This window comes from Theropithecus gelada, chromosome 1, assembly GCF_003255815.1.
Source record: "Theropithecus gelada isolate Dixy chromosome 1, Tgel_1.0, whole genome shotgun sequence".
In the NCBI taxonomy this organism is placed as follows: domain Eukaryota; kingdom Metazoa; phylum Chordata; class Mammalia; order Primates; family Cercopithecidae; genus Theropithecus; species Theropithecus gelada.
In genome coordinates, this window is record NC_037668.1 from 168,662,979 (window position 1) to 168,689,102 (window position 26,124).

General features: G+C 35.9%; 1 protein-coding gene across 1 annotated transcript in view; it reads left to right on the top strand.

The window, feature by feature from the left end:
- Positions 1-2,367: 2,367 nt before the first annotated feature.
- F13B (coagulation factor XIII B chain) overlaps positions 2,368-26,124 on the top strand; it is a 31,747-nt gene continuing 7,990 nt past the window's right edge. Inside the window, exons 1-10 of the mRNA XM_025356779.1 lie at positions 2,368-2,476; positions 6,581-6,781; positions 7,690-7,875; positions 8,579-8,755; positions 9,109-9,285; positions 12,135-12,314; positions 12,389-12,574; positions 13,962-14,144; positions 16,043-16,243; positions 18,785-18,967. Coding sequence (XP_025212564.1) covers positions 2,413-2,476; positions 6,581-6,781; positions 7,690-7,875; positions 8,579-8,755; positions 9,109-9,285; positions 12,135-12,314; positions 12,389-12,574; positions 13,962-14,144; positions 16,043-16,243; positions 18,785-18,967 — 1,738 coding nt within the window. The 5' untranslated portion in view covers positions 2,368-2,412. The remainder of the gene's footprint in view (positions 2,477-6,580; positions 6,782-7,689; positions 7,876-8,578; positions 8,756-9,108; positions 9,286-12,134; positions 12,315-12,388; positions 12,575-13,961; positions 14,145-16,042; positions 16,244-18,784; positions 18,968-26,124) is intronic.

The window sequence follows — 26,124 nt, forward strand, 5'->3', positions numbered from 1 at the left end:
CTCTTTATTTCTTGAAGTTGTGATTGTTTTTTATTTATGCTATCTATTTCACTGAAGATTTCTCTGCTCATGTCTTGTATCATTTTTTTGATATCCTTAAGTTGGATTTCACCTTTCTCTGGTGCCTCCTTGATTAACTTAATAATTGAACTCCTGAATTCTTTTTCTGGCAGTTCAGGAATTTCTTCTTGGTTTGGATCCATTGCTGATGAGCTAGTGTGATTTTTGGGAGGTGATACAGATCCTTGTTTTGTCATAATACCAAAATTGTCTTTCTGGTTTATTTTCTTTTGGGTAGGCTATGTCAGAGGGAAGATCTGAGGCTCAAGGCTGCTGTTGAGATTCTTTTGTCCCACGGGGTGCTCCCTTGATGTAGTATTCTCCCCCTTTTCCTAGGCATGTGACATCCTGAGAGCCAAACTGTAGTGATTGTTATTACTTTTCTGGATCTAGCCACCAGAAGGGCTACCAGGCTCTGGGCTGGTACTGGGAGTTGTCTGCATAGAGTCTTGTGATGTAAACTGTCTTCGGGTCTCTCAGTCATGGATACTAGCACCTGTTCCAGTAGAGGTGGCAGGGGAGTGAAATGAACCCTGTGAGGGTCCTTAGTTGTAGTTGTTTAATGCACTAGTTTCCTGCTAGGTGGCCTCCTGCCGGGAGGTAGTGCTTTCAAGAGAGCATCAGCTGTGGTAGTATAAGGGAGGGAGGATGAGGTGGTGGGTGGGACACTAGAACTTCCAAGAGAATATGACCTTTGTCTTCAGCTACCAGGGTGAGTAGGGAAGGACCATCAAGTGGGGGCAGGGTTAGGCATGTCTGAGCTCAGACTCGCGTTGGGTGGGGCTTGTTGTGGTTCTGTGGGAAATGGGGGTGTGATTCCCAGGTCAATGGAGTTATCTTCCCAGGAGGATGATGGCTGCTTCTGCTGTGTCATGCAGGTTGTCAGTAGAGTGGGGGAAAGCTGGCAGTTACAGACCTCACCCCACCCAGCTCCCACACAAACCAACAAGCAAATCTCACTTCTACTGCGCTCCTCCCAAAAGCACCGAGTTTGTTTCCAGGCAGTGGGGGAACAGGAGTGAGAACTTGCCCCAGGCTACCAGCCTCCCAGCTGAGAATGCAAGCCAGACTTTTGTACCTCCCTACCTGTTGAGTCTGCACACCCACACCAGATTCACGCTTTTTCACGAGTTCTGGCCAGGAAACTTTGTGTTCGGTTGGAATTGTTACAAAGTTCAGCTGGAGGTTTCCTTCTCCCTGTGGTCTTTTCCCAGTTCCTCTGGCAGCCCCTGTGAGTCAAGTCAGAAATGGTTTTCTGGGGACTCACAGAGACCATGGGGTGTTACTCCCTGCTTCCTCTACCCCTGTATTTCACTCAGCTCTCTAAATTGTCTCGGCTCCAGGTAAGGTCAAATCCTTCTTCCGTGATCTAGACCTTCAGGCTCCCCAAGGGTATGTGTTCAGGGGTGGACAATACCCCTTTCACACTTTTCACAGTTTGGGCATTCACAGTATGTGGGCTGTCTTCTGTTTCATGCAGGAGCAACCTACTTCCTTCAGAGGGTCTGTGGAATCTCTTGGCTTTCCTGGTATATCCCTGCAGTAGTTTTTGGAGCAAAAGTTCATGATGCGAGTCTCCACATCCTGCTCTGTCCATCCAAGTGGGAGTTGCAAGTTAGTCCTGCCTCCTAGCCACCATTTTTTCCTATTTTGTATTTTAAATTAAGACTCATTAGTATGTAAACTCCATGAGGACAATAATTTTAATCCCATTTTTTCACTGCTAAATACCTCAAAACTGTTACATGTCCTGCTATATCATAGACATTTCTCATGAATGAATGTTGATGTAGCATAGTGCTGATCTCACCACTTACCACAAAGTAGAAACTCTCTAAATGTCAAATACTACTATTATAAGTAATACTATTTTATCATTGAGAAAATATGGTTCTATATCTCTTTAAGGAGTGCAATCTAGGCAACAACGTATTTCAACATCAGGTATCCATTATCTCATGTTCCTAAGTTCATCTTTTTACCTGATCAATATTAGTAAAGATTCATGGCCTCAAGTGAACTTTATGAATTGACAATTGGGAACTTAGGTTGAAAATTTACCTAGTTTTTTTATGCAGCCTGTGTTAATTATTTATTCTGTTGCTATTGTTGCCCTAATCAGTTATAATACTCTTACTGGACTCTGGCATGATAAGTAATGTCAATTACTATAGTTGTGTTATTTTAACATTATTTCAAAATATTTTAAGTGAAATGTAAGACTTGTTACAAAAGGACTTAGAGAGAGGTTATAAATTATTAACTTTTTCCTCAAGAGAAGTATTGTGTACTTAATGACAAGTTCCTAGTGCTTTAGAATTGTTAAAATCTTTGTGAAGCACATCACTGAAGATGAGGTTGAAAAACCTGACTTTTATCATCATATTGATAATCTCAGGAGAACTCTATGCAGAAGGTAAAATTAATTCTTAATATTCTTTATTCTCTAAAACGTATAAATGGAGATTCTAATATTTGTACAACTCACGTTTTAGTATACTCTTTCATTTTCATATATAAATTTTATAACATATATTTTATAAATATAACTTTTTATAATATTTAGACCTTTTCCTTTGAGCAAAATTAGTAAAGTGTTCTTACAGTAGTATAAGTTAGAAAAACAAAACTCCTCGTATCTCTAGAGGGCATAGGAGACAACGATCTAAATACTTCGAAAAGGTTTTCAGGCTAACAATATGTCCATTTCAAAGTCACATGTTAACTTTAATTCTAAACTTATGCTAGAATCCACTCCTAATACTGAGAAAACTTGTACAATTTTAATTCTGTTCATAAGGTGAGAGTTTCATGTGGGAAATTTGAAAAGGAAACAGCCATAAATATTTTCTACTTTTGAGACTTTGATTTTTATCCCAATGAATTATTCATTGGTTTGGAGACATTAAGTAACGATTAGTAGGTGAACTATACAATTGCTTGTACAAACAGGAACACTTAGAGAGTAAAAGAGGGGCTCTATTAATAATTGTTTGGACAACACATGTAAATCAGGACTTTCCAAACAAACCAACACCTGTGGACTCCCTATTAGAAAGCTTTATAGTCAGATTGCCCAGTGTGTAAGATTAGTGTGAGAGTGGAAGGTAGGCAGTATACATGGGTATGTTATTTAGGAACATTATCAATATTATCAGGCCGTAGGATGAAGAATCCAGGGAGGTCACTTAGCATTAGCAAGAGTGAACATGCAAAGAAGGAAGCTACAGCAATAAAGCTTTTCTAAAATAAACATCTAAGGGAATTCGTTGAAATTAAATATATAAGTTTTCATTGTGTTTTAGTTGAATAGTTTACTATACGTTTTCTACCCAAACATCTATAATTAAAATTATAAAAGTGAAAGACACAGAATTCATCTTATTTTATACTTTTAATCTATAATAGGATGATTTTTGCATGAATTTCTTTTGATTTTATTTTTCTGTCTAAATAGGGAAATACCAGAAGATATAATTGACCGTTATCCATACCATAAAGCCATTGCAATATTCTAGTCAATTTTCTAATTATTATAAGGTTACAATGCGTTTTACACAGCAACAAAAAAGTAAGCAGCTTGAAGACAGAGACAATGATCTTATTTTTGCATGCTTCTCTCAACTCCCATTGTGCACTTCAGGGGCAAGAATTGGATTAACTGTATTTCTCATTTCATGGTTTGCAGTTATTATTGGCCTATGAAAGGTCTCACTCTTACTTTACTTACACATTTTATCCCCTTATTCCCAGTCTTGACGTCTGTTTCCCCTGGGACCTACTACAGTGTTTTAACATGTTGCTCTAGCTCTCTCAACCACAAATAGCTCTAGAATGAATATTATGATATAACCAACTTATCTTTCTGTGAGAATATCGTCAGTCTGTATTCACTCATAGGTAGGATTCTTGAGTCTATTCTTGTACTTGATTTCTGTGAGTAGTGAGAGATTACTTTTGCAGAATGGCAGTTTCGAAGTATATCATCTCTGAGAGAGGATGTAAATTGTTGCTTCTCATCATCCTCACCAACACCTCATATTGTCCATTCTTATACTGGTTGCTATACGGTTATTCATAACATCCATTTTTATTTATTTACCATTCTCTGATCAGTAGGGTGTCCATCTCTTCATATACTTTTTTTGTATGTTCAGATGTCTGTGATTTTCTGGTTTATATATGATTAGCATATTCCTCACATTTCTCATTAATTTTTTCTCAGGAGTTCATATTCTCCAAGGCATTCCAGCTACCTTAACAAGTAATGTGCCTATCCTCGTGGTGGAGGGCGATGTCCCAGGACAGAGTCTTTAAAGCCACAACCTAGGATTGTTGTGCAAAGAATATTTTGCTGCCCCTCCCTGACAAGCACCTGTGCCCCCCAGGGAAATTCCTTGTGTATTCACCATTGCACTGCTATTTTGAAAGACTCTTTTTATTGTAAATTCCTTTGGTGCTTGGGTGTGAAAAATGGTGAGAAGAATTCTCAGGGAATGGGGACCATCCTGCCCATGTTTTTCTGTCTGCTCCATCAGATGCTGGAAGTTTTGTTACTCATCATTCCACATCCATTTCCTTCAGACCTAGGCTAGCACTGCTACTCTTTTATGTCTCACAGTAGCATTAAGGTATACAGTGATCAACCAAGGCATTGAAGCCAGAGTAATCATACTGGATCCAGGCCTTCTTCCATCCATGACTGCCCATGTTTCTTCCCAACACAGCTCCTAGGATTGTTCAAGTATTTCTTTCTTTTAAGCGTTTTTATGATTTTAAGATTTTCAGCATGAAGATAAATTTTTAAAATGTATGTTTCATTTGGAGTATAATATATCCAGAAAAATGCAAAAGTCATAGGATACACTTATATATTTTTTTTATAAAAGTTTACACCATCAGATCAAGATATAGAACAGTGACAGCACCCCAGAAACAAAAATGATCCCTCTAAGGCACTAAACCCCAAAGGTAACCATTCTGACTTTTATTATCATGGATTAGTTTGTCTTCTTTTAAAAAGTTATGCAAATGTATACATTAATTCATATGTGATTGGCTTGTTTCACTCAATATTATGTTTATGAGATTCACCATTTGTTCATTTCTGTTTTGGATAATGTTCCATTGTATGCATAGTCTAAAACGTGTTTATCTTTTCTATTATTTATAGGCATTTAGATTGTTCCCAGTTTGGGACTATATGAATAGCGCTACTATAAGCATTCTTTTACATGTCTTTTGGTATAAAAATATATGCTTTTTCAATTGGGTAATACAGTTTGTACACGTTTTACCCCAAAATGTCTTGCAAAAGTATTCTCTCACAGGGTTTGGACTGATTTATACTTTCAGTTGTAGAAATATGCAAGTTCCAGTTTCTTCACTTCTTCACAATCATTGAGATAACTTGCCTTTTTCATTTCAGCAGTTGTGTTGGATATGCAGTACTATCTCATGGTGGTTTACATTTGCATTTCCCTGATGACTAGTAATGCTAAGTACTAGGTCTCTAACCATTTAAATATCCTATTTTGCAAAGTTCTTGCTCAAGTCTTGCTTTGTTTTAATTGGTTGTCTGTTTTTTTCTTTAAAAATGCGATTTATTTCAAAATTTTTTATGAGTTTGCATATGTTAAGGAGAAATTTTATCTATTCCTGAACTGTGCTGTCCAATACAGTGGCCATTAGCCACATATAGCTATTGGAGACAGTACTTAAAATGTCACTAGTCCAAGATCAGATGTTCTGTAAGTATAAATATATAGTGGATTTTAAAGAGTTAGTAAGAAAATAAAGAACGTAAAATATTGTAAAATATTTTCAATATATTAGGTTAAATAAACACCTATTATTAAAATTAACTTCAACTGTTCCTTAGTATTTTTATGAATGTGACTATTAGAAATTTTTAAATTACATATGTGACTTGCAATACATATCTATTAGGAAGTGCAGGCAGGGTGCAGTGGCTCAACTCTTGTAATCCTAGTGCTTTGGGAGGCCACAGCAGAAGGATCCTTTGAGTCCAGGAGTTTGAGACCAGTGTGAGCAACACAGTGAGACCCCTCATCTCTACAAAAAATAAAACAAAACTTAGCCAGATGTAGTGGCATGTACCTGCAGTCCTAGCTACAGGAGAGGAGGTTTGCTTAAGCCCAGGAGCTCCTGGTGGCAGTGAGCTATATTTCAGCACTGTACTGGAGCCTGGAAAACTGAGGCAGACTCTGTCTCTAGGAAGAAAAAAGAAAGTACTGTTCTACGAAGTTAGGCAAAGCTTCTCTGAAAAAGTGGTCTGCTAAGTTTTACCGTGACTGTCGGATGTTTAAAGTCATTTGCAGATCAATTATGATAAAAGGACTGCTCGAATTATCACAAAAGCACCTTGAAAATTTAAGTAAGAAAAATAAGTACTAGTTGAAGTGTCCCTAAAAACTTTTAGTTTGTGTTGTCACCTGATTACAAATTTATGTTTTTAGATTTCTTTTTCCATTTTCAGCTTGACATTTACTCATTTCAGAGAAACCCTGTGGTTTTCCTCATGTGGAAAATGGAAGAATTGCCCAATATTACTATATTTTTAAAAGCTATTACTTTCCAATGAGCATAGACCAAAAATTGTCATTTTTCTGCTTGGCTGGTTATACCACCGAAAGTGGAAGACAAGAAGAGCGAACCACGTGTACAACAGAAGGCTGGTCTCCAGAGCCAAGGTGCTTCAGTAAGTCAGCTGGATGTGTCTGTCACTCAACGTTGCATACTCAAAGAAATTCGTATATAAAAATAGGGGTCCAATAAAAACAGAAAGCAGTTAAACCTTTTAGTAGATAAGAACAAAATCACTAGTCATCTGTCTTTCTACAACATGAAGGCGTAATTTGAAATCCGATAAAGAACGCTTTTACATGAAAATGTTATTTTCTTTATCTGTTTTTAATAATACTCTGTTGAAGGGAATAGGGCAATAACTGAAATTGTTTATCACATTACAAGGCAAAGAGATGTAATTTACTTGAAGTAACAAGAAACTTATTTTGATAATTAAGCATAGGATGCCAGAAAAGTGCTTGAAACGCTGGCCTCTGGAAGCGCAAGATTGCTACTCTAATGCTTTATCATTTGTAAGACTCATCTCTCCTTTGTGTGCCAACTTCTCTCATGATGCCCATTGAAAAATGTGTTTTTCAATTTTGAATTGAAAGTTTGAGCTCAAATTTGTGAGAAGGTAATCTAATTGACTCATTTCATTATTTTATGTCAGGCTACACTATCATCGAACTATCAGTGATCTTCCGCTAGGGCAGGTGATCCAGAGTAAGGGGCTTTGGTTGAGCCAGTTTCGTTTAAAAGAGGATGTTGAATATGGTTATTGCTGTTGATATACCTAGTAAATCTACCTAGAAGTAGATCTGGTAGGGATAGAAATTACTATAATAACTAAAAATACTAAATACAAAGAAAGTCAGTGTTAATTTTCAAAAATTATGCAGATTATTTCAAAAAAAAAATTATGCAGATATTTCCAAAATGAAATTGCTAATAATAACATTATACTTTTGGCTTACAATTTAGTAAAAAACAAGCTTAGTTTCATCATTAAGTTAAACAAATAATTTTTTTTTCCCATAGAAAAATGCACTAAGCCTGACCTGAGTAATGGTTACATCTCTGATGTAAAGTTATTGTATAAAATTCAAGAGAACATGCATTATGGTTGCGCTTCAGGGTACAAAACCACTGGAGGGAAGGATGAAGAAGTGGTTCAATGTCTCTCAGATGGATGGTCTTCTCAACCAACCTGTAGGAAAGAACATGGTATAAGAATCATTTCCTAAAACTGATGATAAGAGCTTGTCAAGCTTATATTGAATATATTGAAGCTTATATTGATATCTATTATTTAATAGAATTTATTTTTCATTATGTCTGCAATGCAGGAAGTTGGTATTACTTTTTTCAAGTACTAGGTGATTCCTTAATCCAAATGTTCTCAATCCCTACAACACACCTACACCAATAGTTCTTACTTTGCACCGATAAAAGGAATTGGAATGGAATAAAATAAAAGAAGCTTTTCCTTTATATGTCACTATTTCCTTTATTACAGAAGAATTAAAATCATGTACATTATTTTATGTTGTGAACCAATGCCAGATATACTTAAAAATAGTTCAATAATTTAAATATATGTATACTTTGTTAGTAAGTTGTTTAAATTGTAAAAATGCATAGACAGCACATACTTCACAATTGCTACTGCACAAGCCTTCAGTTGAATTTTGGCCTTTGGTCAAGCACTTGTAGACCAGAATTTTAAGAACAGAAAGCTGGTAGGGTTAGGTCATAAGGTGTATGAAAAAAGAGAATAGAGGCAAAGAAAAATTGGGGCTATTTTTCAATTTTACTAAGAGTTGATTTTACCATATATTCTTAAGATCTGTTAAAACACATTTTGATATTTTTTTATATTCTAGGTTATTAAAAAGGTTTATAAAATAAATAATTTTTATAATTTTAGAAACATGTTTGGCTCCTGAATTATATAATGGAAATTATTCCACAACACAGAAAACATTCAAAGTGAAGGACAAAGTACAATATGAATGTGCTACTGGCTACTACACAGCCGGAGGAAAGAAGACGGAGGAGGTAGAATGTCTCACATACGGATGGTCTCTCACACCAAAATGTACCAGTAGGTTCTCATTTGGAATAAAATCTACTCTCACTCTGAAAGCTTTTTCTCATAGAGAAGTGTATATAAGTTCTCATGCTGATTATATTTCATCTTTTCATACTTTTTTGCCTTTATTTTTAATTATGTTGATAGCAGTCTTTGATAATTGAAAGCTCCCAAGTAGAAAAAATTTATTTTAGCTCATAGGATTAAATTAGAATAAGCTTAATGATATTTAACAAATATATAAAATGAATTCATAAGCTTTTTGGCAAATTTAATTTTTATTCTAGATATGTCATGTAAATAGTGAATTTTGTTGTAGCAGAAAAAAAATTTGTTTGTAATTTTATTCATTCTTTTATTTGTAGAATTAAAGTGCTCTTCTTTAAGATTAATTGAAAATGGTTATTTTCATCCTGTAAAGCAAACCTATGAAGAAGGAGATGTCATTCAGTTTTTCTGTCATGAAAATTATTATCTAAGTGGATCTGATTTAATTCAATGCTATAACTTTGGTTGGTACCCAGAATCTCCTGTATGCGAAGGTAAATTTTTAAATTTAATACTCACAAAATGCCATGTCTTTATCAGCTTTACTCTCTATTAGCTCTGATAAAATTCCTGTGGTCATATCTAATTTTTTTCCTGAGTCCTATTTTTAAAATAAATATTGTCTTTTAAATCAGTGCTATTTTCAGCAATCTTTAATATATTCCACCTGAATAAATCTTGTTTTGTATTAGTTTGTAAATGACTATATCTTTTAAATTTATTATTTAAAAATATATATTATACATTTTAAATCCCTTATTACAATAAATAACTTTTCTTATTGGGAATTATTAGACCTAATTACCCCAATCTGGCAGCTTTGCAAGGATACTTTCTCTTTATTTGCCACATATTTCCAGATGTAAAAATTAATCTCTAAAATAGCGAGGTAGAAAGCAGAAAAAACAGAACACTAACACCCAGAAGTGAAAATGGGAAAAGAGGTCATCTAGTAGAAGCTGCCCAAAAATGTAATATCTATGGTCACATTTCTATTACTGGATGTGTCCAAACGGGTGATGCAATTACCTGTCAGAAGACATCCATAGTTATTTAAACACACATACAATTTAATATGAGGACGGTCCTATCTAGTAGAAGATATGAAAAAAATAATTGCAGATATAAAAAAATAATTGCTATAATGTGACAAATGGTACAATCAACTCAGGTACAAAGTGCAGGAATAAACATTAGGGATTCTGATTGGTATGCTGTGGAATAGCATTCACAGAAGTGATGGCTAATATTTACATTGGGTCTTAAGAGATAAATAGGAGTTTGAGGATTGGGAGGATAGGGTGAGGCAAAGGGTTTAGTAGTAGTTTTTTTATTTTCTGTAATATGGGACATAATGTCTATTGACAGGCAGGTGAAAGACATGAAGGTACAACTTGGAAGAAAGTGGTGAAGATTTGGAATGGGTGCTGGGGGAAACAAATGAGGGCTCTGACCACGGGTATGCAGTGGGATTGCCAGAACTATCATAATTTCCTAAATGCACTGTACAGTAACTTTAAATATTTTATGATTTTTCATTCATGCTTGACATCCTTGGTATAGTAGTAGAGAAGAAGATTTTTTAAGCAAATTTTTTAAAGCATATTTTTCCTTTTTTTTTTTTTTTTTTGAGATGGAGTCTTGCTGTGTCACCCAAGCTAGAGTGCAGTGGCACGATCTCAGCTCACTGCAACCTCCACCTCCCAGGTTCCAGTGATTCTCCTGCCTCAGCCTCCTGAGTAGCTGGGACTACAGGCGTCAGTCACCACACCCAGCTAATTTTTTTGTGTTTTTAGTAGAGACAGAGTTTTGCCATGTTGGTCAGGCTGGTCTCAGACTCCTGATCTCAGGTGATCAGCCTGCCTCCGCCTCCCACATTGCTATTTCAAAAATAAATGGCAGACCTACTTAAGGCCTTTTATACCCCTTTCCTCTTCCAAATTAGCCAGCATGACAACAAGCCTATTTTCTCCGGTAAATAGTCATTAGGCATACAATAGGCAGTGTTGCGGGCTGAATTATATCTCTCTTCTCCCAAAATATAACCACATTCTAATACTGGGAACCACTAAATGTTACCTTACCTGGTAAAAGACACTTTGAGGTTAACAATCTTAAGGTAGGAATACTATCTGGAATTATCTATCCAGACTCTAAATATAATCAGAAATGCTTTTATAAAAGGGAGGCAGAGGGAGATTGACTACAGAAGAGGAAGCGGGAGATGTGATAAAGGAAGCCACAGGTTGAAATGTTTTGAGGAAGGGATTGTGAGCCAAGGAATACAGGTAATTTCAAGAAGTTAGAAAAGGCAAAGTAGCTGATTCTCCTCCAAAGCCTCCAGCAGGAATGTAGCTCTCCTGATATCTCGATTTTAGTCCGGTGAAACTGACTCTGGACTTCTGGCCTTCAGGACTGTAAGAGGATACATTTGTGCTGTTTTAAGCCACTAAATTGTAATTCATCACAGCAGCAATAGGAAAGTAGTGTGGTCAGTATTTTAGAGTAGGAGACTTTAATTTAGACAGACGTGGGTTCAAGAACAGATCTGCTGCATGCTATTAATTTATTTACTTCATAAGTTTTAGTTTGTCTATAACATGGGAGAAATAATAGTTCCTACTTAATAAAGTTATTTTAGGACTAAAGGAGGTAATGAATGTAAAATGCCTGCTACTTTAGTATTCTATTGGTGCATAACAATGTCACCACAAACTCAGCACCTTAAAACAACAAAAACATTATTTCCCATTGTGTGTAGGTTTGGAGTTTTGGTGTGGCTTAACCAGATCCCTGCATCCCTGGCTAACAAAGCTGCAATCAGGACGTTAGCTGGACTGAAGTCTCATCTGAGGCTTGACTGGGAAAGACTTCTTCCAAACTCACTGTGGTTGTTGACAGCATTCAGTGCTTTGCAGACTGCTGAACTGAGAGCCTCTGTTTCTTGTGGCTGTTAACTGAAGGCAGCCCGCTGCCCCTTGCCTTACAGCCCTTCTGCTTTGGAAGCTCATGATGTAGCTTCTTGTTTCTTCAAAACTAGCAAGGAGAGAGAGTCTCTTGGCAAGAATGGTGTTAAAATCTGATGTTACATAATTATGTGTACATAATCACATACTAATCCATCATCTTTGCTGTATTTTGTGGGCTAGAGGCAAGTTACAGGTCCTACTCATGGAAAGGGTTATCACACAAGGAAGTTAACATCAGGAGGTGGGGATCAAAGGAATGCTCCTGGAATCAGTCTGCCATACTCTCTATGATGCTTGACACAATGGACCTTTTTATTTAATCTTTATTATTTTTGTAATTATATGACTAAAGGTGCTGATTTTTTTTCCATAAGGAAGAAGAAACAGATGTCCTCCTCCACCTCTGCCCATAAACTCCAAAATTCAAACACATTCAACAACTTATCGTCATGGAGAAATAGTTCATATAGAATGTGAACTTAATTTTGTGATCCATGGGTCAGAAGAAATACGTTGTGAAAATGGAAAATGGACAGAACCTCCAAAATGCATTGGTTAGTAACACCTAGAAGAAGCCTTGCTAAAATGAAATTTGCATGTGTAGATAAATGGTCTGTTCTCTTTTCAGAAGGACAGGAGAGGGTAGCCTGTGAGGAACCACCCTTCATTGAAAATGGTACAGCAAATTTACACTCTAAGATTTATTACAATGGGGATAAAGTGACATATGCATGTAAAAGTGGCTACCTTCTCCGTGGATCGAATGAGATAACTTGTAATCGTGGAAAATGGACACTTGCTCCTGACTGTGTTGGTATGTATATTTACCATCAGTAGCTAAACTTACGGTGTAAAATTTTCCATTCTGTTACTTTAATCTGCATATTCCTAGGAAGAGACCACGGCTTAGGCAAATTAGAAACGCATTGCTACACCACCTACTCTTCTGCGTTGCATGTGTGCATGTGTATGTGCGTGTATGTGTAGCCATCTATAGAATTTAAGTCAATGTAAAGAATTAAAAAAAAAAAAAACTTTTTGAACACTGGTGCTAAGCACGGTTATCTGATCTATGTCATGCTATGACCTGTAAGTTCTAAATGACAGCACATAAATGATGACGTGCTTCATTACAGAAGTAAATAAGGGCATGGTGGGTTGAGTGGCTGGCCATAAGCATTATCTGCTTCTTCTCCCCATGTGTCCTACAAAGTTAGGGTAGAGCATTCTGTTCTTGACCTTGGGTAAGTCCTGCCGATATTTTGCATCTGGCCATTCTGAACCTTATGCCCTTCTGAGACACGTCCCTGGTCTTTGATTTTACTGAAGGGCACCACCAGGCTACACTATCACTCCTGGGGGCTACTCTTCCTGTCATCTTTCTCATTTCTTAATCAGATCACAGCGAGATCTTCACACACATGTTTATATAGGATATTTATTGAATAAGACAAAAGCTATGAAGGATGCTAAAGAAATTTACAGAGTAAGAGAAAGATACCAAAAAGATCAAGCCTGTAATCCCAGCACTTTGGGAGGCCGAGACGGGCGGATCACGAGGTCAGGAGATCGAGACCATCCTGGCTAACGCGGTGAAACCCTGTCTCTACTAAAAAATACAAAAAACTAGCCGGGCGAGGTGGTGGGCGAGGTGGTGGCTGCCTGTAGTCCCAGCTACTCGGGAGGCCGAGGCAGGAGAATGGCGTAAACCCGGGAGGCGAAGCTTGCAGTGAGCTGAGATCCGTCTCAAAAAAAAAAAAAAAAAAAGATACTACAAAGAGGGAAAAAAATGGATATTTCCTCCGTGGGTCGATTGAGACCTGAGATGAAGAGGAATGAGAAAGAAGAAAATAAAAATGGGTTAATGCCAAAGAGCAATTTTAGAATTGACCATAATCTTTAGGTTGAAGAATAGTTTCTCATTCTATAGATTTAAGAAATGTCTGCATCATAATTCCTTCACAATTGAGAAAAGAGAAAAAATACATATAGTTGTTTTTAGGCAACATATTTGCTGTCAACTCTTGCTCAGCAAATTTTAAAAATATTTGAGCTGAAAAACATTTTTCATATTTGTAAAGAATTTATAAAACAATTGTCCTAAATTATTTTATTAATACAAATATTGAGACACTACAGTATGAGTTACTATAGTATATTGTTTTGAGCTCATATTAATTTAAAACAACCTGTTTTCTTAGAAAATAATGAGAATTGTAAGCATCCTCCTGTTGTAATGAATGGGGCTGTTGCCGATGGGTTACTGGCAAGCTATGCAGCAGGATCTTCAGTGGAATATAGATGCAATGAATATTACTTGCTGAGGGGATCAAAAATATCTCGTTGTGAGCAAGGAAAATGGTCATCCCCACCTGTTTGCTTGGGTAAGAAAGAGAGCACATGGAATGTTTGTGTTCGTACTTTTATATGATTTTCTTGTAGTGTTTTATATAATGAAAATGATGATTTTGTATAAATCATTTTTTTTCACAACTGTTCTCCCTCCCAGTTCTTTAAGTAGAAAGTCCCTAAAATATTAGTGTATTTTTTTATTGTGGTAAATTATGCATTACATAAAATTTACTTTAGCCATTTTTAAGTGTATATATATATACACACTTATATATAAATGTATGTTTTAAGTCTTGAGCTCTTTCAACCTTTTGTTAGTAGTTTCCACATTTCAAGTAATTCTTAGGAGGCTGTTCCCATTCAAATTCAGACACAGGCACATATTCATGTAGAATTTTTCTATTGCTCTCATATTTTTATAAATGGTTTTGATATTAAGTTTTTGATGATTTGATTGATATTGCGTTGAGTGGAGATACAGTAATCTCTAAGGACAAAGACTAGATTAAAATATTTATGGCAAAACTAGTAATGAAACAAGTTCATAAGGAAATAACAGCATTAAAGGAAATACATCATTCTATATCTGGAACAACCACCTCAAGAGAGTTAGGTTTGGTCCTAATGAATCAAAGGAAATATCAAATGAAGATTAATCATTGTTATTAGGGCAAGGGAAAGGGGATTTGTATATCTCGCTTATCTATTGAAGCCGGAAAGGCTATCAGTACAAATTCACAACGGTATGATAAAGCATAGAATTGTCTCTGTAGGAATTATTATTTCAGACATTAAGAGTCTCTCTAACCTCTCCATACTCCCTTCCCTGCTCTAGTCACTCCAGTCTTTCTGGTCTCCTTACTCTTCCACAAACAAGCCAAGAATGCTCTCACTTCAGGGCCTTTGCGCTGGTTAGTTGCTTGGGACACTCTTTCATAAGAAAATGACGTGGTTCACTCAGTCTCCTTCAAGCTTTTGTGCAAATATTACTTCTTATTTAGGCCTACCCTAATCACCTTACTGAAAAGTGCAACTTCTCTTCACCTAACTCTTTTGTTACCCCCTCCCCCTCCATTACTCTTTTTTTCAACCAAGTTATCTTATGCTGTAGTTTAAAGATGGCCACTGTGTTAGTCTGTTCTCATGCTACTAATAAAGACATACCTGAGATGGGTAATTTATAAAGGAAAGGAATTAAATGCACTCACAGTTCCACGTGGCTGCGGAGGCCTCATAATCATGACGGAAGTCAAAGGACAAGCTAGGCATGTTTTACATGGAGGCAGGCAAGAGATTGTGTGCAGGGAAACTCCCCTTTATAAACCCATCAGATTTCATGAGACTTATTCACTATAATGAAAACAGCACGGGAAAGACCCACCCCAGGATTCAATTACCTCCGACCAGGTTCCTCCCATGACATGTGGGAATTATGGGAGCTACAATTCAAGATGAGATTTGGGTAAGCACACAGCCAAACCATATCTGCCACAAATTGTACAATTCATGTCTTCATTATATTTATTATGTATTGTAGGTGTTTCTCCCAATTAGAAGGCAAGCTCTATGAGGGCAGGAGTCTTGGTTTTATTCATTAGCAGGTTTTCTATTATTTTCTACATGGTAGTTTAAGGTTTTTATTTTGTAGAAAGAAAACTATTATTAATCTAACTGATTGATGCCCTTAAACAGTATTTTTGATGTTTTAATTTAAGTGGTTTTAGTTTATGACAATAAGTAATGTATAGATTCATTTGATAGTAATAAAGTGTGTATTTTCTTATATGTATATATGTGTGTGAGAAGCCTTAATTATGATTTAAATTATAAAATATTGCTTTTGATACTTGTCATAATTTTTGTTTTAAAAAATATCACTTTTATATTTGTCAGACAATTAAAGAATTTAAAAGAGCATTTTGTTTTTCAGAGCCATGTACTGTTAATGTGGATTACATGAACAGAAATAACATAGAGATGAAGTGGAAATATGAAGGGAAAGTCTTACATGGAGATTTAATAGATTTTGTATGTAAACAGGGATATGACTTATCTCCGTTAACCCCATTGTCTGAATTATCTGTGCAGTGCAACAGAGGAGAAGTGAAATATCCTTTATGTACTAGAAAAGGTAAAATAATAATGTTCTCTGCAAGTATCTTACTTGATCAATATCTGCTTCCTGGGTTGAAAATTTGTTTATATTTTGTTGTTATTTTTCTTTTTATTATTATTATTTTTAATTTTGTTTTATTTTATTTTTATTTTACTTTAAGTTCTGGGATACAAGTGCAGAATGTGCAGGTTCATTACATAGGTATATGTGTGCCATGGTGGTTTGCTGTACCTATCAACCTGTCATCTAGGTTTTTTTTTTTTTTTTTTTTTTTGAGACGGAGTCTCGCTCTGTCGCTCAGGCTGGAGTGCAGTGGCCAGATCTCAGCTCACTGCAAACTCCGCCTCCCTGGTTCACACCATTCTCCTGCCTCAGCCTCCCGAGTAGCTGGAACTACAGGCGCCCACCACCTCGCCCAGCTAGTTTTTTGTATTTTTTAGTAGAGACGGGGTTTCACCACGTTAGCCAGGATGATCTCGATCTCCTGACCTCGTGATCTGCCCATCTTGGCCTCCCAAAGTGCTGGGATTACAGGCTTGAGCCACTGTGCCCGGCCTGTCATCTAGGTTTTAAGCCACACATGCATTAGCTATTTGTCTTTATGTTCTCCCTCTCCTCACCTCTCACCCTCTGACTGGACCCAGTGTGTGTTGTTCCCATCCCTATGACCATGTGTTCTCATTGTTCAACTCCTACTTGTGAGTGAGAATATATGGTCTTTCATTTTCTCTTTCTGTGTTAGTTTGCTGAGGATAATGGCTCCCAGTTTCATACATGTCCCTGCAAAGGACATGATCTCATTCCTTTTTATGGCTGCATAGTATTCCATGGTGTATATGTACCACATTTTCTTTATCCAGTCTGCTATTGATGGGCATTTGAGTTGGTTCCATGTTTTGATATTGTAAATAGTGCTGCAATAAACATATGTGTGCATGTGTCTTTATAGTAGAATGATTTATATTCTTTTGGGTATATATCCAGTAATGGAATCGCTGCATCAAATTGTATTTCTGGTTCTAGATCCTTGAGGAATCACCACACTGTCTTCCACAATGGTTGAACTAATTTACATTCCCACTAGCAGTGTAAAAGCACTCCTATTTCTCCTCAGCCTCACTGGCATCTATTGTGTCTTAACTTTTTAATAATTGCCATTTTGACTGGTGTGAGATGGTATCTCATTGTGGATACACCTTATACAAAAATTAACTCAAGATGAATTAAAGATTTAAATGTAAAATCCAAAACCATAAAAACTCTAGAAGAAAACCTAAGCAATACCATTCAGGACATAGGCATGGGCAAAGACTTCATGATGAAAATGCCAAAAGCAATTGCAATGAGAGCCAAAACTGGCAAATGAGATCTAATTAAACTAAGGAGCTTCTGCACAGCAAAAGAAACTATCCTCAGAGTGAACAGGCAACTTACAGAATGGGAGAAAACTTTCACAATCTACGCATCTGACAAAGGTCTAAGATCCACGATATACATGGAACTTAACACAAATTTACAAGAAAAAAAAAACCCCATTAAAAAGTGGGCAAAGGATATGAACAGTCACTTCTCAAAAGAAGACATTTATGTGGCAAAAAAATATATGAGAAAAAGCTCAACATCACGGATCTTTAGAGAAAATTTATACCTATGACCCCAATTCACCACCATCATCTTCTAATCTATAAAGTTGAGAGGAGTGATCCAACTTCCAAATTTCAATCAGCATACATACCAATATAGGATGGCCATGCTGACATCTTTGAATTCCAATAAGTCAATTTTATAAAGAGGAAAAATCAAGAGGTTTTATAAATGTTGCCAGACTATCAGAGAATTAATCACTTTCTTGTGACACTCAACAACAAACACTGTAAAGCATAGCTCTACTTAGGGCTTTCTGGGGACCCATTGTCTCAATACTGCCTGGATATAGGGACTATTACTTTTAATAAGGAAGAAAAGGAAGATAATATATACAGAAAGCATGGCTTCTAGAAAAATCCCATAGACTTAGGGAGAAATAAAATCATGATTGTTAATACTCTGATAGTTTTAAATATGTATGTAAATACTATAACATGTGATTCTAATTATGAAAATAAATTGTATGGTATCATATTATTGCAAAAATATTTTCAATATTTTAAAAATGTTTCAGAACTACCTAAAAAATGCCTTTATGGCTAGGTGGAGTGTCTCACGCCTGTAATCCTAGCACTTTGGGAGGCCAAGGTGGGCAGATTTCTTGAGTCCAGGAATTCAAGACCAGCCTGAGCAACGTAGTGAGGCCCTGTCTCTACAAAAGAAAAATGTACCTGTAGTCCCAACTAGTTGGGAGGCTAAGACAGGAGGATCACTTGAGTCTGGGAGGCCAAGGATGCAGTGAGCCATGATCATGCCACCAGACTCCAGTCTGGGCGACAGAGTGAGACTCTGTCTCTGAAAAAACAAATGCCTTTATATTATATGTCTCAACTTATTTCTGTAGCACTTACAAAGTACTGGATGTTCATTATAGCAATTCATTGTATACTTTAAAACTAATTTTTGCAGAATCTAAAGGAATGTGCACATCTCCTCCACTTATTAAACATGGAGACATTATCAGTTCAATAGTAGACACCTATGAAAATGGCTCTTCAGTAGAATACAGATGTTTTGATCACCATTTCCTACAAGGATCTAGGGAGGCCTATTGTTTAGAGGGAACGTGGACTACACCACCATTGTGTTTAGGTATGTACTACTAAATATGCCTCTAACAAAGTAAAACTATATATTTTTAATTTGCTGTCATTTTTGAGGTAACATAACACTAATATAATGCTAAATTTGCTACATTTGTGTTATTTTATTCATGTGCTTATTTCATCACTGGTTTCTATTCTTTCCTCTAGATCATAAATAACTACAGTTCAGTTTGTTCTAATAAATATTTGTTAAAGACAAACCACACATCAGGTTGATGTGGGGCTATAAGTTGAATAAGCCATAGTGGTGTGAGTAAACGTTAACAATTATCATTCATTGTGATTTGTACTATAATAGAAAACTTTAGTACAATGGGGAAATAAAGAAATGGACAACTCAATATGGAAAGATGAAGCAAGTTAATGTTTTATTAGCAAGGCATCCTAATAAGAGTAACAACATTTACTAAGGCCCTCAGAGGCATAAAATAGCACATCTGTAAATAATAAGAAAATATTTTTTATTTCCAATTCTGACTTTTATTTATCTCTCTTATGTTCTTTCACTGGCTAGGACTTCAGTACAATGTTGAATGGAAGAGGTAGTGGATGTCTTTATTTGTTTCCCATTCTCACAAGTAAAACTTTCAATAATTCACCTCTATGTGTTGTTATAAATACTTTTTAAAAAATCAAGTTAAAGGTATAGAAACCTTTCTATTTTGCAAAAAATATTTTTAAAGAATCTTCAGTGTTTAATTTTAGCAATATTTGTTGAAATAATTTCATGACTATTATTTTTGGTTTTTTTCCCTGCAAATTTAATGAATTATACTGCTTCTTTTGAATGTTAAAGCATGATTGTATTCCTGTGAGAAATTCCACAAAGTTGTGATAAATTATGCATATTATATGTTATATTTTTATTTATCAATATTTTACTCATCTATTTTCATGAGAAAGACTGGTCGGTTATTTTCCTTTCTGGTTTGATATCAAGTTTGTGCTGACCTCATCCCATGATTGGGAAGTGTTCCCTCTTTTCCGGTTTTCTGGATTGATGCTATTTCTTCCTTAATAATCTTAAGAGTTAACCAGAGAAGCCATCTGAGACTTGAGTTTTTCCATGAAAAGACAAATTGACAGCTTCGATTTGTTTAACAAATAACGGTAATTATTTCTTCTTCTATCAGTTTTGGTAGAGAGTGGTTTCTTGATTTGTTCATTACAACTACATTTTCCAATCCAGTAACATAAAGTAGTTATGACATCTTCCTATCCTCTTTTTGATGTTTTTATTGACGTATCTTTTGTTATTACTTCTATTAACATGTATCTGTCTTGACATGCCTTACTAAGGGTCTACATATTTTATTAGTGTTTTCAAACAACCAACATTTGCATTTGTTGATTCATCAAATGTTGCTTTCTATTTTATTAATTATGCTATTATCTTTATTATTTTCTTTCTTCTATTTTCTTGGATTTCTTTTGTTACTCTTTTTCTGGTTTGTTTAGATGCATACATAGATTACTGATTTTCAGCATTTATATTTTTTCTAAAAAAATGAATTTAAAAATAGAAATTTCTCTCTGAGCACAACTTTAACTTCATCCAACCCATTTTTATATCTTGGATTTTTACTATCATTCAGCTGAAAAATTTTATAGTATTCATTTTGATACATTCTGTGTGCTCTGCATCATTTCTTTTTAAAGTTCTGAATATTTAGGGGATTTTCTAGTTTTCTTTTGGTTATTGATTTCTAGTTTAATTCAATTAAGACATATTTTGAATTATATCTACACTTTAAAATTTGTTGATATTTGCTTTATAACAAGCATATATTTGCTTTAGGTAAATGTTCTTTTTGTACTTGAAAAAAGTTAACTTTGTCACTGTTGGGTTCACTGCTTTATATATGCAAATTGGATTGAATTTTTTTTTTATGTTTAAGTTAATCCTAAGCTGTACTGATTTGTGTGTGTTTGTTTTCTATCAATGACTGAGAGAAGCATGTTAAAGTCTCACTTGGCATTGTAAAACATTTCGTATTTTAGTTCTGTCAATATTTGCTTTTGTATTTTGATGCTATTTCATTAGGTACACACACAAATTGGGACACTAAATCTTGGTATACTGGCATAGTCTAATTTTAAAAGACCTCCTTCATATATAGTAATGCCTTTTTTTTTTTTTTTTGGACTTGAAGTCTCCTTAACTGCACCAAAGGGTTTTTGACAAGCATTTACATAGTACACATTTTTCCATCCCTTAACTTTCAAACTTCTGGGTTCTTACTTTTAGTGTGCATCTCTTATAAGCAATATATAGCTTATTTTAAAATATACTTATGCAGTTTATAATTTTTTCTTTATAATGGAATATTTAGTTCATTTACGTATTCATGTAATTACTAATATATTTCAGTTTATACCTCATCTTTCTATACTAGGTGTATGTTACTATACTCCATGTATATCCAATTGGTCATCTCTCTCTCTCTCTCTCCATATATATGTATGTGTGTTTTATTATAGTTTAAGTTCTAGGGTACATGCACACAATGTGCAGGTTTGTTACATAAGTATACATGTGCCATATTGGTTTGCTGCACCCATCAACTTGTCATTTACATTAGGTATTTCTCCTAACACTATCCCTCCCCCAACCCCCCACTACACGACAGGCCCTAGTGTGTGATGTTCCCTGCCTTGTGTCCAAGTGTTCTCATTGTTCAACTCCTGCCTATGAACAAGAACATGCAGTGTTTGGTTTTCTGTCCTTGTGATAGTCTGCTCAGAATGATGGTTTCCAGCTTCATCCATGTCCCTGCAAAGGACATGAACTCATCCCTTTTTATGGCTGCACAGCATTCCATTGGGTATATGTGCCATATTTTCTTAATCCAGTCTATCATTGATGGACACTTGGGTTGGTTCCAAGTCTTTGCTATTGTGAATAGTTCCACAATAAACATACATGTGCATGTGTCTTTATGGGAGCATGATTTATAATCCTTTGGGAATATATCCAGTAATGGGATCACTGGGTCAAATGGTATTTCTAGTTCTACATCCTTGAGGAATCGCCACACTGTCTTCCACAATGGTTGACCTAATTTATACTCCCACCAACAGTGTAAAAGTGTTCCTATTTCTCCACATCCTCTCCAGCATCTGATGTTTCCTGACTTTTTAATGATCTCCATTGTAACTGGCATGATATGGTATTTCATTGTGCTTTTGATTAGCATTTCTCTGATTACCAGTGATGATGAGCATTTTTTCATTTGTCTATTGGCTGCATAAATGTCTTCTTTTAAGAAGTGTCTGTTCATATCCTTTGCCTACTTTTTGATGGGGTTGTTTTATTCTTGTAAATTTGCTTAAGTTCTTTGTAGATTCTGGATATTAGCCCTTTGTCAGATGGCTAGATTGCAAAAATTTTCTCTCATTCTGTAGGTTGCCTCCTCACTCTGATGGTAGATTATTTTGCTGTGCAGAAGCTCTGCAGTTCATTTAGATTTCATTTGTCAATTTTGGCTTTTGTTACCATTGCTTTTGATGTTTTAGTCATGAAGTCTTTGTCCATGTCTATGTCCTGAATGATATTGTCTAAGTTTTCTTCTATGGTTTTTATGGTTTTTAGGTCTAACATTTAAGTCTTTATTCCATCTTGAATTAGTTTTTGTATAAGGTATAAGGAAGAGATCCAGTTTCAGCTTTCTACATATGGCTAGCCAGTTTTCCCAGCACCATTTATTAAATAGGGAATCCTTTCCCCATTGCAGGTTTTTATCAGGTTTGTCAATGATCAGATGGTTGTAGATGAGTGGTAGTATTTCTGAGGTCTCTGTTCTGTTCCATTGGTCTATATATCTGTTTTGGAACCAGTACCGTGCTGTTTTGTTTTCTGTAGCCTTATAGTATAATTTGAAGTCAGGTAGCATGATGCCTCCATCCTTTATTCTTTTTGCTTAGGATTGTCTTGGCTATGTGGGCTCTTTTTTGGTTCCATATGAACTTTAAAGTAGTTTTTTCCAATTCTGTGAAGAAAGTCAGTGGTAGGTTAATGGAGATAGCACTGAATCTATAAATTACCTTGGGCAGTATGGCCATTTCCATGATATTGTTTCTTCCTATCCATGAGCATGGAATGCTCTTCCATTTGTTCTTGTCCTCTTCTATTTTGTTGAGCAGTGGTTTGTAGTTATCCTTGAAGAGGTCCTTCACATCCTTTGTAAGTTGGATTCCAAGGTATTTTATTCTCTTTGTAGTAATTGTGAATGGGAGTTCACTCATGATTTGGCTCTCTGTTTGTTATTGGTATATAGGAATGCTTGTGATTTTTGAACGTTGATTTTGTATCCTGAGACTTTGTTGAAGGTGCTTATCTGCTTAAGGAGATTTGGGGCTGAGACAATGGGGTTTTCTAAATATACAGTCATGTCATCTGCAAACGGAGATAGTTTGACTTCCTTTTTTCCTAATTGAATACCCTTTATTTCTTTCTCTTGCCTGATTGTCCTAGCCAGAACTTCCAACACTATGTTGAATAGGAGTGGTGAGAGAGCACATCCTTGTCTTGTGCCAGTTTTCAAAGGGAATGCTTCCAATTTTTGCCTATTCAGTATGATATTGTCTGTTGGTTTGTCATAGATAGCTCTTATTATTTTGAGATACATTCCATCAATATCTAGTTTATTGGGAGTTTTTAGCATGAAAGGCTGTTGACTTTTGTCGAAGACCTTTTCTGCATCTATTGATGTAATCATGCGGTTTTTTCCATTGGTTCTGTTTATGTGATGGATTATGTTTATTGATTTGCATATGTTGAACCAGCCTTGCATCCCAGGGATGAAGCTGACTTGATCATTGTGGATATGCTTTTTTATGTGCTGCTGGATTCGGTTCACCAGTATTTTATTGAGAATTTTTGCATTGATGTTCTTCAGGGGATATCATCCTAAAATTCTATGTTTTTGCTATGTCTCTGCCAGGCTTCAGTATTGGGATGATGTTGGCCTCATAAAGTGAGTTAGGGAGGAGTCCCTCTTTTTCTGTTGATTGGAATCATTTCAGAATGAATGGTATAATCTCCTCTTTGTACCTCTGGTAGATTTCGACTGTGAATCCATCTGGTCCTAGACTTCTTTTGGTTGGTAGGCTATTAATTATTGCCTCAATTTCAGAACATGTTTTTGGTCTATTCAGAGATTCAACTTCTTCCTAGTTTAGTGTTGGGAGGGTGTATGTGTCCAGGAATTTAGCCATTTCTTCTAGATTTTCTAGTTTATTTGCATAGTGGTGTTTATAGTATTCTCTGATGGTAGTTTGTATTTCTGTGGGATTGGTGGTGATATCCCCTTTGTCATTTTTTGTTGCGTCTATTTGATTCTTCTCTCTTTTCTTCTTTATTAGTCTTGCTAATGGTCCATTAATTTTGTTGATCTTTTCAAAAAACCAGCTCCTGGATTCACTGATTTTTTGAAGGGTTTTTGTGTCTCTGTCTCCTTCAGTTCTGTTCTGATCTTAGTTATTTCTTGCCTTCTGCTAACTTTTGAATTTGTTCGCTCTTGCTTCTCTAGTTCTTTTAGTTGTGATGTTAGGGTGTTGATTTTAGATCTTTCCTGCTTTATCTTGTGGGCATTTAGTGTTATAAATTTCCCTCTACACACTGCTTTAAATGTGTCACAGAGAACAAATGTGTCCTTGTTCTCACTGGTTTCAAAGAACATCTTTATTTCTGCCTTCATTTTGTTATTTACCCAGTAGTCATTCAGGAGCAGGTTGTTCAGTTTCCATGTAGTTGTGAAGTTTTGAGTGAGTTTATTAATCCTGAGTTCTAATTTGATTGCACTGTGGTCTGAGAAACAGTTTGCTGTGATTGCTGTTCTTTTACATTTGCTGGGGAGTGTTTTACTTCCAACTATGTGGTCAACTTTAGAATAAGTGCGATGTGGTACTAAGAAGAATGTATATTCTGTTGATTTGGGATGTAGAGTTCTGTAGATGTCTATTAGGTCCACTTGGTCCAGAGCTGAGTTCAAATCTTGGATATCCTTGCTAACCTTCTGTCTCACTGATCTGCCTAATGTTGACAGTGGGGTGTTAAAGTCTCCCATTATTATTGTGTGAATGTCTAAGGACTTGCTTTATGAATCTGGGTGCTCCTGTATTGGGTGCATATATATTTAGGATAGTTAGCTCTTTCTTGTTGAATTGATCCCTTTAGCATTATGTAATGGCCTTCTTTGTCTCTTTTGATCTTTGTTGGTTTACAGTCTGTTTTATCAGATACTGGGATTGCAAGCTGTGCTTTTTTTTGCTTTCCATTTGCTTGGTAGATCTTCCTCCATCCCTTTATTTTGAGCCTATGTGTGTCTTTGCACATTACATGGGTCTCCAGAATACAGCACACTGATGGGTCTTGACTCTATCCAATTTGCCAGTCTGTGTCTTTTAATTGGGGCATTTAGCCCATTTACATTTAAGGTTAGTATCATGATGTGTGAATTTGATCCTGTCATTATGATTTTAACTGATTATTTAATGAGTTAATTGATGCAATTTATTCATAGCATCAATGGTCTTTACAATATGGCATGTTTTTGCAATGGGTAGTACCAGTTATTCCTTTCCATGTTTAGTGCTTCCTTCAGGAGCTCTTGTAAGGCAGGCCCAGTGGTGACAAAATCTCTCAGCATTTGCTTGTCTGTAAAGGATTTTATTTCTCTTTCACTTATGAAGCTGAATTTGGCTGGATATGAGATTCTGGGTTGAAAATTCTTTTCTTTAAGAATGTTGAGTATTGGCCTCCACTCTCTTTTGGCTTGTAGAGTTTCTGCCGAGAGATCTTCTGCTAGTCTGATGAGCTTCCCTTTATGGGTAACCCGACCTTTCTCTCTGGCTGCCCTTAACATTTTTTTCTTCATTTCAACCTTGGTGAATCTGACAATTATGTGTTTTGGAGTTGCTCTTGTCGAGGAGTATCTTTGTGGTGTTGTCTGTATTTCTTGAATTTGAATGTTGGCCTGCCTTGCTAGGTTAGGGAAGCTTTCCTGGATAATATCCTGAAGAGTGTTTTCTAACTTGTTCCATTCTCCCCATCACTTTCCGGTACAGAAATCAAACATGTATTTGGTCTTTTCACATAGTCCCATATTTCTTGGAGGCTTTGTTCATTTCTTTTCACTCTTT